The 12,959-nt window shown below is 36.9% G+C and overlaps 1 protein-coding gene across 4 annotated transcripts in view; it reads right to left on the bottom strand.

The window, feature by feature from the left end:
• ASAP2 (ArfGAP with SH3 domain, ankyrin repeat and PH domain 2) overlaps positions 1-12,959 on the bottom strand; it is a 96,923-nt gene that overhangs the window by 32,835 nt on the left and 51,129 nt on the right. For 2 of the 4 annotated variants that reach the window (XM_037392418.1, XM_037392415.1), the window contains exons 7-12: positions 11,712-11,797; positions 10,289-10,364; positions 9,719-9,805; positions 7,927-7,935; positions 3,849-3,952; positions 3,658-3,727 (exon numbers count right to left, since the gene is read on the bottom strand). In XM_037392418.1, the coding sequence (XP_037248315.1) occupies positions 3,658-3,727; positions 3,849-3,952; positions 7,927-7,935; positions 9,719-9,805; positions 10,289-10,364; positions 11,712-11,797 (432 nt within the window). The remainder of the gene's footprint in view (positions 1-3,657; positions 3,728-3,848; positions 3,953-7,926; positions 7,936-9,718; positions 9,806-10,288; positions 10,365-11,711; positions 11,798-12,959) is intronic. The other 2 variants (XM_037392419.1, XM_037392416.1) reach the window with 1 other exon arrangement.

The raw sequence follows: 12,959 nt of genomic DNA on the forward strand, positions 1-12,959 counted from the left end.
TGTCCAGAAGCTGCCTACAATGAAAATACAAAAAAAAAAAAAAAGCAAACAAAAATAAAAATTTAAGTACTTGGTAAACAAGCCACTGGGCAACTCATATATGCCTTTCTCACAAGCTCTACGAGAATGTAAAAACACAAGTAAACTGCAGTTAAGAAAGAATCAACTTGCCCCCAGTCCTTTGGATCTGAAGCACATTCAGGACCTAACTAGTTTTCTGTAACTTATGAAATATGAGGCTGTAACTGGATCACTAGAAAGCTTCAGAGAGGCCTGAAGGACCAAAACACACAGAACTCATCTCTCCGGATAGGAAAGCACAGCACTAAGATCCATATCAGGATCTGAGAATATAAAGAAATGGCTGCAACAACCTAAAACACAACCCGAGCCAATGTGCTGATCTTGATTCCAAACAAATTCCAAAGCTTTTAACTGAGGACCTCCCAACCTGAAGTAAGCATTAATAAGGGTATCCTTATTAATCCTGACATCTTCATGTGTGGCTGATACCACCTTATTCATGCCTCTATCCTGTAGCCAAGTAACAGCCTCCCTGAACTCACTTCCCCAACATGCACCCGTTACTTGGTGGACAACACACTTCCATCACACAGCGGATGCTGCCTGCGGAGAAGTTAGAGCCACAAGACAAAGGGAGGTAAGGCTGTATAAATTCCTTAGCCACGCTATGCTGTACAGGGATCCTCACATTTGGCAGGATTAGGAGACACTAGAAGCAGAAAACGGTAACAAATGTGTAACTGCTATTACACTACTTGTTTGAAGCCTCAGGGCTTCATTTTCCTGCTCAAGTCTTTGATTAGACAACTAAATTTCAGACTACTACTGAATTTTTGGACACCCACGTTAACACACCAACACCCTGAAAAGATGTGCTGCCACCTTTCATGCCATACACACAGATGTCAGCATCAACTCATGTTCCTTCCTGCAGAAACAGTAACCCTCTATACAGCAAAACGGACTTACAATCCATTCTAGCAAAAAACAGTAAGTGTAGGAATCAAAAGCTGGGGCCTCTAAAAAAATACAAAGGAGTGCCATGATACAGAGCTGATTTTTACAAAAGGCACAAGCAAATGTGTCCACTTACTTAACAGACTGGTTGGCTGATTTTATCGTGCATTTTTTTCTGGATATCACAGTCATTTACTTAAGAATCAAAAGATTAAATGTGATTCTTTTGCCTTCAGATTGTCCTGTTAATCATAACTGTAGATTAAAGTTTTCAGCAGTAAAGAAAGAACAACAACAAAAAAGATTCCTTCATGTAATGAGTTTCTTGTATTCCCTTTTTGCAGACAACGACCAAGTTCCATTTAAACTCCTTAAACACAGATTAACTTTGAGGGATCTGAGGTTCCTCAAATATAAGTTTTTCTCTTGTGACTTCTTGATCCAGAAACCACTTAGGAATTCCTATTTACATGGTTCAATCTGCTTCTATCATAGTTTTTTCTTCCACATGCATTAAATTGCAGTCAGGTAGATGTCAGAAGATTTCCAACTGCTAACAATTACACAAAGGAACCATCAACCATTACCTTGCACATCCAACAAAATGTCTTTTTTTCCATCAATCATTACCTTGCACGTTGCCCTATGAATCCTAATTTCTTTGAAGCTTTTAGTTGTCTAAAAGTGTAACTTCTGCACATGTGCCAATGCAGACACATGTATTCAGCATTACAGCTGGGTGTCTGACAGAGAACCAACCCTATTCTACCCATGCATGCCAACAGCACCCGGCAGTCAGAATACAGCATTTGCAACTGCCTGAAGACAGCCGTTCTAGAAACTAACGGAAACAGTAGTCCCTCAATAAAGAGAGGCTACACGACCAAAGCACAGAAATCCACAAAGAATACTTAGCCTTTAAAGGAAAAGCATTTACAAATTTGTATCTGATAAAGCAAACAAAACTGACAACTGAACTTCTAAGAGATGTTTCATTTTGATGAACAGCTGGTAAGAGAGAACAACATATCGTATTTTAGACACCAGGAGATATTAACCCTGAGAAAGCTTGGAAATCAATGTTGTTGCTTCAAAAGTCTCAGAAGACATTCAGAGCAGCCCAGGAAATTCTTAACAAACAGAAATCACTTCTACCTATTTCAACGTCTATGAAACAAGCATTAATTTTTTACACAAAATTGCAATCAATACATAAGGGGAAAGTAAGCAGATAAGCAAAAAATACTTTTTAGGAGTATATTTTGAAACAAGAGGGTATTCTTGATTTTGAAACATAAAAAGATCAAGACCACACCTGTGAAACCCACATATCTAAACTCATATCCACCTTAGCAACTGACTTCCAGCTACAGCTCCACTGATTTCAGTGGGAACTTACTGCTTCTAAAAATGTTAGACCATCTGGTAGACAGCTTATAAAAAGAGAAGAACAACAGTATCTTGATAGACTCAGTAACTGTACTTGCATGTGAAAGTTTTAAAGCTGTGTTCCACGAGTGGATTTTGTAGCCTCTGCCAGCCCTGAGCTGCCCTAGCTACGCTCCTACTGGTACCACTACAACACATCCAATGCCAAGCGCATTTACAGCACATGGAGACACCAGTATGGAACAGACTGATAGACTTTTCTCTAACAAAGATGTACTCATACACACTCAAATGAGAACAGGGATAAACTGGTAGATAATTCCAAAGCCACAGTAACTACTCTACTTTGCAAGCGCAGTTTTGCACTCCTCCTTAACTCCCAGTTGTCAGTTCAGAAGGCAACAGCTTGTGGTTAGATGCACAAATGAGAGATTGATTCATTTTTGCTGCCAGGGTCAACCTGTAGTCATAGCAACAGGCATAACAGGATGAAGAACAGAACGGTTCATAACAGGATCAAGACACAGTACTGTTCATTAGACCAAGAATGGGAAATAATGTCACTACCAATTTTTGCCTTACGAAACTTTCTCAAAAGTTTTGAGAAAGTAATATAAAAAGAGAAAAGTTACGGGAAAGCAAAACCAGCTGAGTTCAAAGCCAAGTGTACAAGGTCCAAAATATCAAGTTTTAAAACTTTAGGTATAAATATTTAAGAGCTTGTAAATCTGTTTCAAATATTGGTAGCAAATTAAAAGGGACTTCTAACTCTCTGTTGTCATTCTGGTAGAAGTTGCTTTCAGAGTTGATTTTCCTCAACAGCTACACCCTAGGAAAGCTGCCTTCCTAAGAGATTACCACAGAGCAGCAAATACAGGGTAGAAAAAAGATTCAGCATTCTCTCAGTTTGTCTTGTAAATATAAAAAATTGTTTAACCCATATCTAAAAGACTGCTTAATGCCCAACCATATCTTTCCAAAAAAAGGAAGTTAGAATTTGTATTTTTAGATAGTCTGGTAAAATATGAACAGTTTACATGAACTAAATGAGTCATTTAAAAAGCCATTTTATCCCCATTAACAGTCATGAACATTAAAACAGTTGTGGTTTTAGATACTGTGTGTGTCTTAATATATTTCTGAAAGACTGCCTTAAAAAACTATCCATCATGTTCAAAACACTGCATCAGGAACCTAGCTTAATTCCAAATTATAAATATAGACCAGCATAGCTTGCCTTTTTGTATTAGCAACCATGTACATAAAATACTGTAAACAAATACTTACTGTACCATGGGAAATTGTAAGAAAACCATTTTTAACTGAGCACTTCCTTTTTTGCCATACTTTTCTGATTCTGGTTTAAAGGGGGAGAAGAAGAAAAAAAAGTGACTCAGTTTTTAATGTATTTAGTATTACGTTGCTTCAGCTCTTAGGACCTAATTTTTTTCCCCTAGTTATAATCCAGCAGTACTTACCCATCACTTTTCTTGTACAGACTACCATTTCGTTCAGTGCCATGTTCCTTGTTTCCCTGAGGCTGATGTAAACTGTAAGCTGTACTCTGACGAATCTGAGAATCCTGAAATATACAGAACAGCAATTTATAATGCATTCCACACCTTCAACCAAAATATCTCCCCTATTAATGAGCTTCAGAGCCTTTCCTTCCTGCTCTAACCCTACAGGGCCACACGAAGAACATTTTTCTTCCTCAATGAGACAGAACAAGATCCACTTATTTATTCAGAGGGCACAACAAAAATTTGAGAAGTAGCCATTAGCAGCTACATTATCAGTCATTATCACCTGCCAAAATCCTCCTACTTGCTTTTATTTAGCTTTACTATTGGCCTTAATATATGGAGGGGTTTACCAAAAAATTAATTGAGCAGCAGGCTTTCCAACTCATGCAAACACTGCAGTGTACAAAGACTAAAAATTATTATTACCTGCAATTCCTAGTGCACCCTTCCATTGTAAAAAAATTACATACAGAAATTTGAAGAAGTAGTTTTCCTTGTGGGAACTGAGTCATTACTGTCTGAAAGCAGAAGAGACCTCCTAGAACCAGTTCAGGTGGCATACAGGAAAACTGAAAAGTTATTTCCATAAGAACAATAACTTAAACCAAAATTTCTTGTACAAAGTAGAATTCTGGGACAGGAACTGACAAGGATTAACTAAACCCTTCTCACTGTTCTTAGAACGACCCAGAGGCAGGACCCACCTGCTGCAAAAGCCCAACTTCTTAAAAAATAAGAACCTGATAATGAGAAATCTGATGTGTCATACTATATTAGCAGTGGTAACATGGGATGGACTTTTCAATGCATACAGTAACAATGAGTAGTACTTATAATTTTACTGTTTTCTTTTCTACTGTCTTTGCTCTATGGATGCAATACACCTCTGTGATACATGGCGGATAATATAAGTATAGCAAGGAAAAAACCCACAAAGCAAGCAACTCAACTATCTGAACTATTCTAAGCAAAAACTTTAAAGAGTTATTAAGAAATAAACTTAATACTTTGATTAAAAAAATTCCTTTTGCTAAAAAGGTGAGAAAGTGTGTCTCATATAATAGGAATATGATCTTGAGATAAAACCTTTTGGGTTTTCACAGTGCACAGATGATAAAGTACAAAGTGATGTTAAAAGTATAGAAAAACTATCTTCCTAATTCATAATTACAATTAGCTTCATACACTTTAATAGCCTAAGTATAAGACATCTCCGGATATAAGCAGGGGAAAAAGACCAACTAAAACCAAGAACGCACTTGGACTGTGCTTTTCCCCAGAGAATGGCTGCTGAGATGGAATGCTGCTCCTTTACAAACTCCAGCAGGATACTCTGCTACCAAATCTACTAATGCAGCCAAAGCTGTTCAGGATCCACCTCCACAGTAGCAGCAACACATGACAGGTCCAAAATATGACGGGAGGAACAGAGCTACCACCTATACCCCTGTTCAGTGCACTTAGGACTTCGCATCTCCAGGCTGCAGGACTTCAGGCTCGTCCCAAATACAGGCTGCAGCACTCCATGGTGCTCCTTTTCAGCAGAAAAAAACCTGTGCCCACTGCCGTATCTCTCAGCTAGTGATCTAGGAAGCTGTCTCAGGTAGCTACAACATTCACCTGAGGCTTTTGAAGACACTACAAAACCACTGCTTAAATGTCCACACCTGACAAAGCACCCCTTCAGATTAAAACCAGTCTGTTTATCATTCCTCACCAGTCTGTTTACACATAATTATTTGGTTTCCTGGCTGCCCAACATAAAACAGAACAACATTTTAAAATAATTCTCTTTGCTCGTTAAGAACCACTGCATGCATACATTTACTGTCGTCTGAAGAAAATCTCATCTGACACTGCCTATTGTGTCCTACCAATGCCTTGATCTCTGCCTCCCATTAGCCAGTAAAGGAACTCCATTCCCAGGATTAGAGGCCTTACAGGAAATTAATTTCAGTTTTCCACATCCTCAATCATGTAAAATTTTCAGGTGACCTCCAACACTTGCCCATAGCACCATTCCCACTGCTTAAGATTGTGCTGCTACTTTTTGTGCACTATTTTCTGCTGCGTTTCAGCTACGTCCCTTCAGCTGTTGTTTACGCTCAGCTGCTCTGTTTGGCCAAACTGGCAAGCCAGTAATACAAGCTTCCTGCCTTACTTCAACCAGAGAGGAAGCTGCTGTAGCTGACGTGTACTTCCACACATTCATTACTATGAACAGTATCTTTAAAAAATGTAATACTATTTCATAAGAACAACTTAAGGACAAGACAAGGAGATTTTCAGTTTTAAATCCTCGGTTCAGGCCATGTCCAAATCAATAGCATCCCACGTGATTGCCACATCAACGTTTTCCACAGCTCTCTGACAAGCAAGTTCATGATTTTGATCTAGTTCCTAACAGACAGGATGCCATATCACAAATCACTCATCACAATTAACATCCTTCTGGGTAATTTCAGCATGCCTTTTCCATATGCAGGCTCCCCAAAGGATCTTCCCTTGTTTCTGGTTTGCATATTGCACATAACATGAATACAACAGGGTCAGATCCCATGGCCACATCAAGAGAAGCAGAAATAATGTACATTACCTATGGAAGGCAATGGATCACTGCAGGATATAGGACATACCTAGTGCAGAGTACTGTCATTTTAAATCTCCCTTGAACATACCAAGATCAGAACAAATTGAAGTACACAAGCCTAAGAAACTGAACTCTGTCCACTTCATCAGCTTTGAAATGCAGATAGGCATAAAAAAAAAAGTGAATCATTTAATTGCAGCATGTTTATAGTGAATCACTTCACTGACCATAAAGAGGTTTGAAATGATTTCTTCCAAAGTCTTATAAAGATCGTCTGACTTGCAAATCAAGTTGAATAGCGTAGCTAAAAACGAAAGAAATGTAAAAACAGCATTCTGTAAGGATGGTCTGTGACTACTGATGACAGACTCCAAAAACCTATTTATCTCTTCTAATATTTGAACACAACAGAACTTTCCACACAAGGTACTTTAACTTATACACAGCAAATTTTGGCTAGCCATTCCACAGCTCCCAGGGAGCAGTATTTTAGACTGTCCGGATCACTCCTGTGTGTAAAGCTGCCAAAAAGCCTTTACAGTTCTCCAACAGCCTGAGCTTCTCTTGCATTTGCACGATAGCTGCCAAGAGGATGTTTCAGAGATCCATCCCTTATCTGTTACAGCCCCACAGAGCCTTCAACAGATGTATCTGCCAGAACCCCCTGCACGCAACCTCTCCTATAACACAGCTACTATAATTTTTGTCAAGAAACACAAAATTTATCCTATTTTGCAGTGGCCTAAATAGATTCTGGGTTCTACAAACTTGTAGAAGAAGCAGAGCAAATCTAAACACTACAGTAAGACTACCTTCAGACAGCGCACGGAAAAGAGAGAAATGAAGGCAATATGACTCTACAGTTGACCTCGAAACTTGTAGGAGCTGTACAGTTTGAAAAATAAAAGTTTAAAAATTAAAAATTAGAGGGGTGTACACACAATGACATGTCAAAAAGAAGTTTCAATACAAACCAAGTTTGAGAAAGTTCTGTGCAGGAGGAAACTATGTATACAGGCACAACGAAAAAGGTTCACTCTAAGTGTGTGTGTCTTTTTTTTTAAAAACACAACAGAAACAATATTCGCAACATTCTATTACTTCATACATTAAGTCCATTTTAATTAAAAATACATGTATCTTCAAAACCTTGCAAGAACATCAAATCAAGCAACTGGATTTGTTTCCCAAAAGAGAATGCAAAGGAAATTACCAATTCGTCTTACAGCAATTTTCTTTCCCAAGAACAAACTTCTTTTTTCTTTTTTTTTTTTGGGGGGGGGGGGGTGTGGTGGTGGTGATAATACAACAAACAGAAGAGGGAAAAAAAAGGACCAGCCTTTCATACCAACAGAAAAAAACTCAAAGGAAAAATCCAGTTTCTTGAAATCTGAATGGAAATCATGCCAACTATTTTCATTAAAACATAGTAACACTTACTCTCCTAGACTTCGGTCACAAAATGTAAATGCATTTCAGGAAGGAAAAAGAAATCGGTTATAGTGAAGGAAATTACAGTGCAACAAGAACAGTATTAGCGGGTCGTGCAGTCAATTATACCAGGATTGTTTGGCATCCCATTGATTAATTGATGTTTTCAAAAAACTTTCAAAATAATTACAGTTCTTCTCATGCTCTGCAGGTAAGCATCTATATCTGAATTTGCAGAATTAAAACTGAATATAGCACAAAGCACTTTTTACACGTGTATTTTTAAATGCAACAAAACCAGTACAAGTAATAAATTTAAGTGTATTATTACATTTTTCAGTCTCTGAAAAGATGCGTGCTCACCACATCTTACATATGCATTTAATACCAGTATCACCGATAAACAAGTAAACAACAGAGAAGCAACATTCCCAGCAACCGTGAAACCCTGTTGCTTCTATTATCTCTCTTGAACACAAACCCAAATAAAATGGGAAGCCTCATAACACAACCTAAACAGCAAAGACTCCTTACTGAGAGTGGGCAATCAATGGTGAATGCAAAGTAGTCACCACTTCCACTATGACCATTAGTCTTTCGTTCCACCAAGCTCAAATTTGGAAGTTTTTAGCAAATGCACCACCCTGTGAGTCCTAAATGCCAGGCTGAACTTAAGAAAGTGCCTGCAAACTGTACGGGACTTTGTAAATGATGGTTATTATCACAAACTTCACATGGGAACAAACAGCACCTCATAGTGAAGTGTGTTTAAGACTGTCTGAATGCCTATCAGCAATTCACAGAATAACAAAATGGTCTGGGTCGGAAGAGACCTTTGAAGACCATCTAGTCCAACCCTCAGGCCATGGGCAGGGACATCTTTCGCTAGAGTACGTTGCTCAACAGCCATCATCTGGCCACCACTAAGAGCTAGAAGTCACCATAACCTTTACGAGAAGATGAAAACAAGACTGGAAAAGATGAAGGAAGTCTGAGCTCTACAGACTAAACTATTTAATTGTGATCCCTCTCAGAAAAAGAATTTGAAAAGGGGGAAGTAGGATCATTCCTCACTTACTCATGACCCAGCAGCCACACAAAGGAAGCTGGCTGGTATTTATCTATATGAAGAGGAATCACTAGCACTCTGAAACAAAGTGGACCAAATATTTAGGATTAGATTATAAAAAAGATGCTTGCTCTCAGATCAGTTTGCCAAATAAAACTACTCCAGAATTCTTTAAATCTAACACCAATCATAACCAAAACTCAAAAAGTACGTACTTGTTAGATTGCCGAACTGACCCAGCTCTTACACATTTGAAAACTGGCATTTTGCAGTAGAGTAGCAAACTTAGTTGTTATTTTTTGCATATGATAATGACAAAAGGTGGTTTGGGATTTTCAGTTTTACGTATTTATACAGTTTGGAATATTATTGTGAGACAAGACTGCACTAATGGGATGTCCTCAATACTGCCAAAGTTCTTCCATTCTCACTTTAAGCAACGTAGGCACATTTGCCTGTTAGTTCACAGACAGTGCATCATCTTGAGTATTTTGCAATATTGGTAACAAAAAGAAAATATTTTGTAGTATGTCTCATATTTTTAGTGGAAATTCATTTTAAAAAACACCTGCCTTTTTCAAAAACATTTACTATCAGCACCAAAACAAAGATCAATAAACAAAAGAAATTAGATGGCTAATAAAAGTTAAAGTAACTCAATTTCAATTACTAACATTACATTAGAGGTAATTAAAATGGGTATTTCAAAGTTAAACCACCTTATATGCTCACCTCTTTCTGATCAACCTGGAGTGCTGATTTTAAAATATCTCTAAGCTGTGTTAATTGTCTTCTTTCCTCATCTTGTGCTTGTTTAATCTTGAATGAAGAAAAACACAGGTTAAAAATAACATTATTGTTTCTTTCAATGCAGTTCTTCCAAACTTGCTACTTAATTAGTTCATTTTTCTGAGAAATGTTCAGCTAAGAATGAAAACACAAAGAGAAAAGATAAATGTGATCTGTTTATTTTCCTTTCTATCTTCAAAAAGCTTGATAATAGCTAGGATGTTGCTGGGTTAAGACTTTGATATTGCCTCACTGTGTTCTTGCTTCCTTGCGTTCGTTATTTTCCACTTAAGTCAGTAAATATTTGAGAGCAAAGGCTGTTCTCTTAACATTTTACACAGTGGGGTCCTGAACTGAAACTAAGGCTTCTGGATATGATATTAAAACAAAATTTTACTCAAAACCTTAGAATGCTGACTATTAAAAGTCAGCCAACCTGAACCATAATGATGTAAGTTGTACTGCAAAAAACTAAGTTTACAACTTTCACAAATGTGAAAGGTTGCTACTCACTGTATAAAGATCTGTCGAGAGTGTCTCAATTGAAGGCTTGAGACTTTCAACTGCTTTTAACCCATCCTGAAAGAAACTTGAAAAAGAAAAAGCAAACTGTTAGTAAAATTTACTTTGTATTTTCTGTTTTAAAAGTTGCCAAAGAAAGACATGCATATTATTATGTCATGCCATAAACTTCAAAACATTAAACATCTGGTTTTTATACATCTTTGACTGCTCCACCTCTTTATTTCCATCATAGCTTATTTTAAGATGCAAAATCACCAATTAAATTCAGAACGCCCACACAAATTTTCCTCATTCTCACCTCAAATACAGGTTCTCATCCCACTTTTTGAAGGCTCAGAACAAGCAAGATTTATTTGTAGAACAGCAAAAGCTCTAGCAGATCTAAAATAATTGTGACTTCTTGGAGCCCAGTAACTTCACACCTGACACAATCTTCCTACTAAAACAAAAGCCCTTTGTTTCCCAAGCATTAATTATGGCCTATATGTGAACTGAATATGTTACATCTTTCTGTATCATATGCATTTTTGTATTGACACAGTAATGTTATCTATGTCAAGTAACCCAGCTCTTTAAAAAAAAAAAGAGTGAGATTTAAAAAATAGATTTAAAGAAACCACAACTATACGCACATTTGATTACAAATTGCTGCACCATTTGCAACAGAAAATATTTTCATTCTGGGAAGCAGGCATGAAAGTGACAACATAACACAGCATTTATGTTGTTGAAAGTCTATTAAATGGATAGAGCAGACAAATGACATACTACAAGTGAAACTGATTTTAAAAGCAACATAGCTATATAGGGAAAAAAACCTAGATAGATTTAGACTGGTCTTTTAAGATGAAAACTTACTGATTTGAACAGGTTAACAATGGCTCTTTCAAGTTTATAGATATGACTTAATTGATCTATAAGCCTACCACAAAAAAAGTACATCATTCTAATGACAGCTTTGTGTTTTATTACCGAGTCCTTCAATTAATTAGAGTGATTCTTTCAATATAGTTTTATCCCACTGCTTATGCAGTTTATGTTTGAGCACAGACAATTTAGATCATTGCTAGATACACTCAAAAAAGACCATCAAAACTAATGCAGCAGTAGCTAATTACCCAAACACATAGCTTTGTTTCAACAGTAGTTTATGAAATATGCCAAATTATTGCGTGGCACTCCTTTGGAACAACTATTATATTCCATGGGACTAGCTGAACCTTATTACGTGTTTCAGAATACAGTAGCAAAACCAGTAACTAATCTATGACAAAAGCAGTTTGTCAAAAGACAGCAAGAACAGTTGAATCTTAGATTTTGAGAAATCTAGAAATGTGTTATGAAGATGTCAAAAGTTTAAAACAAAGCATTGCTTCACTTATTGTGTAGATAAAAGAAAACTAAAACATACTTGCACTGAGCATGAAAATACTTGATCAAGTTCTGAAGTAAGTCCACTCCTTTTTTAATCTTGATTTCATTGACTTTCAGCAGGTACTGTTAGAACAGTAATTCACAAAAGAAAGTAATTATTACTGCTACACTCTTTTTTAACATTTTATTTTCAGTTATATTTCAACAAGCTTTAACAGTTGCAGATTTAGAATGCCTAAAAGAGAGAATGCGTAAAATAGTGGCTTCAAGTATTAATCACACAAAAGCAATTGTCACCAGTGATTTCTGAACCCTGTAGGGATACTTCACCGTGATTAGTTCAAATTGTTAAAACATCCTTGGTGGCTCCTACTGGAGGCCTGGGTTAAAGGAAGCATAAAAGGGTTTGTCTAGTAAATTTAGGAACCCATTCTTAAACCTAGCAGCCCATCTAGGTATCTATCTCACCAGCTGTTAAATTTACTGCTAAATAGATGTCATTAAGGAAGAACCACTTTACTCTCAAAAGTGAGGGATTATGTTAAAACATTTTTTAAATCTATCTTCTGATTTTATCATTCTGTGTACAAATTTCTTATACATGGTAATTATAACAAATTACAGTTTAGCAAAAGATTTTTAAAATCTACTGTCAAGCTGAAAAAAAAAAAGTCTAATTAGTGTCCTTTTGCATTAGGCACAAAGTCTATATTAAGTGGCAGCTCCTCCCCTGAATTCCATAGCACAAAAGTGTCAGCCATGCCAGCAGAAATAAGATTGACCAACCTTACTTACATACTTAACTGTCCATTAAATGATGACAATTTTTAACCCCTGCTTAGACACTGACCTCCAAGCAAAGGAGTGAATGTCATCTTATTAATGCCCTAATGCATATGGTTTTTCCTAACCCCCAGTACATCCTAAACGTTTAAAACCCACTAAAATAAAGCCGTATCCAAGTGCCATCTCTTTCTCTGCTGGTTCAGGTGAACAGATGATTAGCCTAAATGTAGACACATGCACTAGATAGTACTTAGGAGAATAACCTCTACAGCTCCTGTTAATTTAAAAAGGAGCTCTAGGCATCTGGTATTCAGTTCACTCTCACAATTTACTAATGACTAGCCTGTCCTTATGATACAACTTTAACAGGTCACACTTCTGACTTACTATCAAAACCAAAACAAAGTCCCCATATATGACGATTCAGAGGTAACTGAGTATAAACATCTTTTCTCAAAAAATCAGAAGAAATACAGGATACACTTCAGCTATTCCACAT

The sequence above is a fragment of the Falco rusticolus genome, chromosome 6 (genome assembly GCF_015220075.1).
Source record: "Falco rusticolus isolate bFalRus1 chromosome 6, bFalRus1.pri, whole genome shotgun sequence".
Taxonomy (NCBI): domain Eukaryota; kingdom Metazoa; phylum Chordata; class Aves; order Falconiformes; family Falconidae; genus Falco; species Falco rusticolus.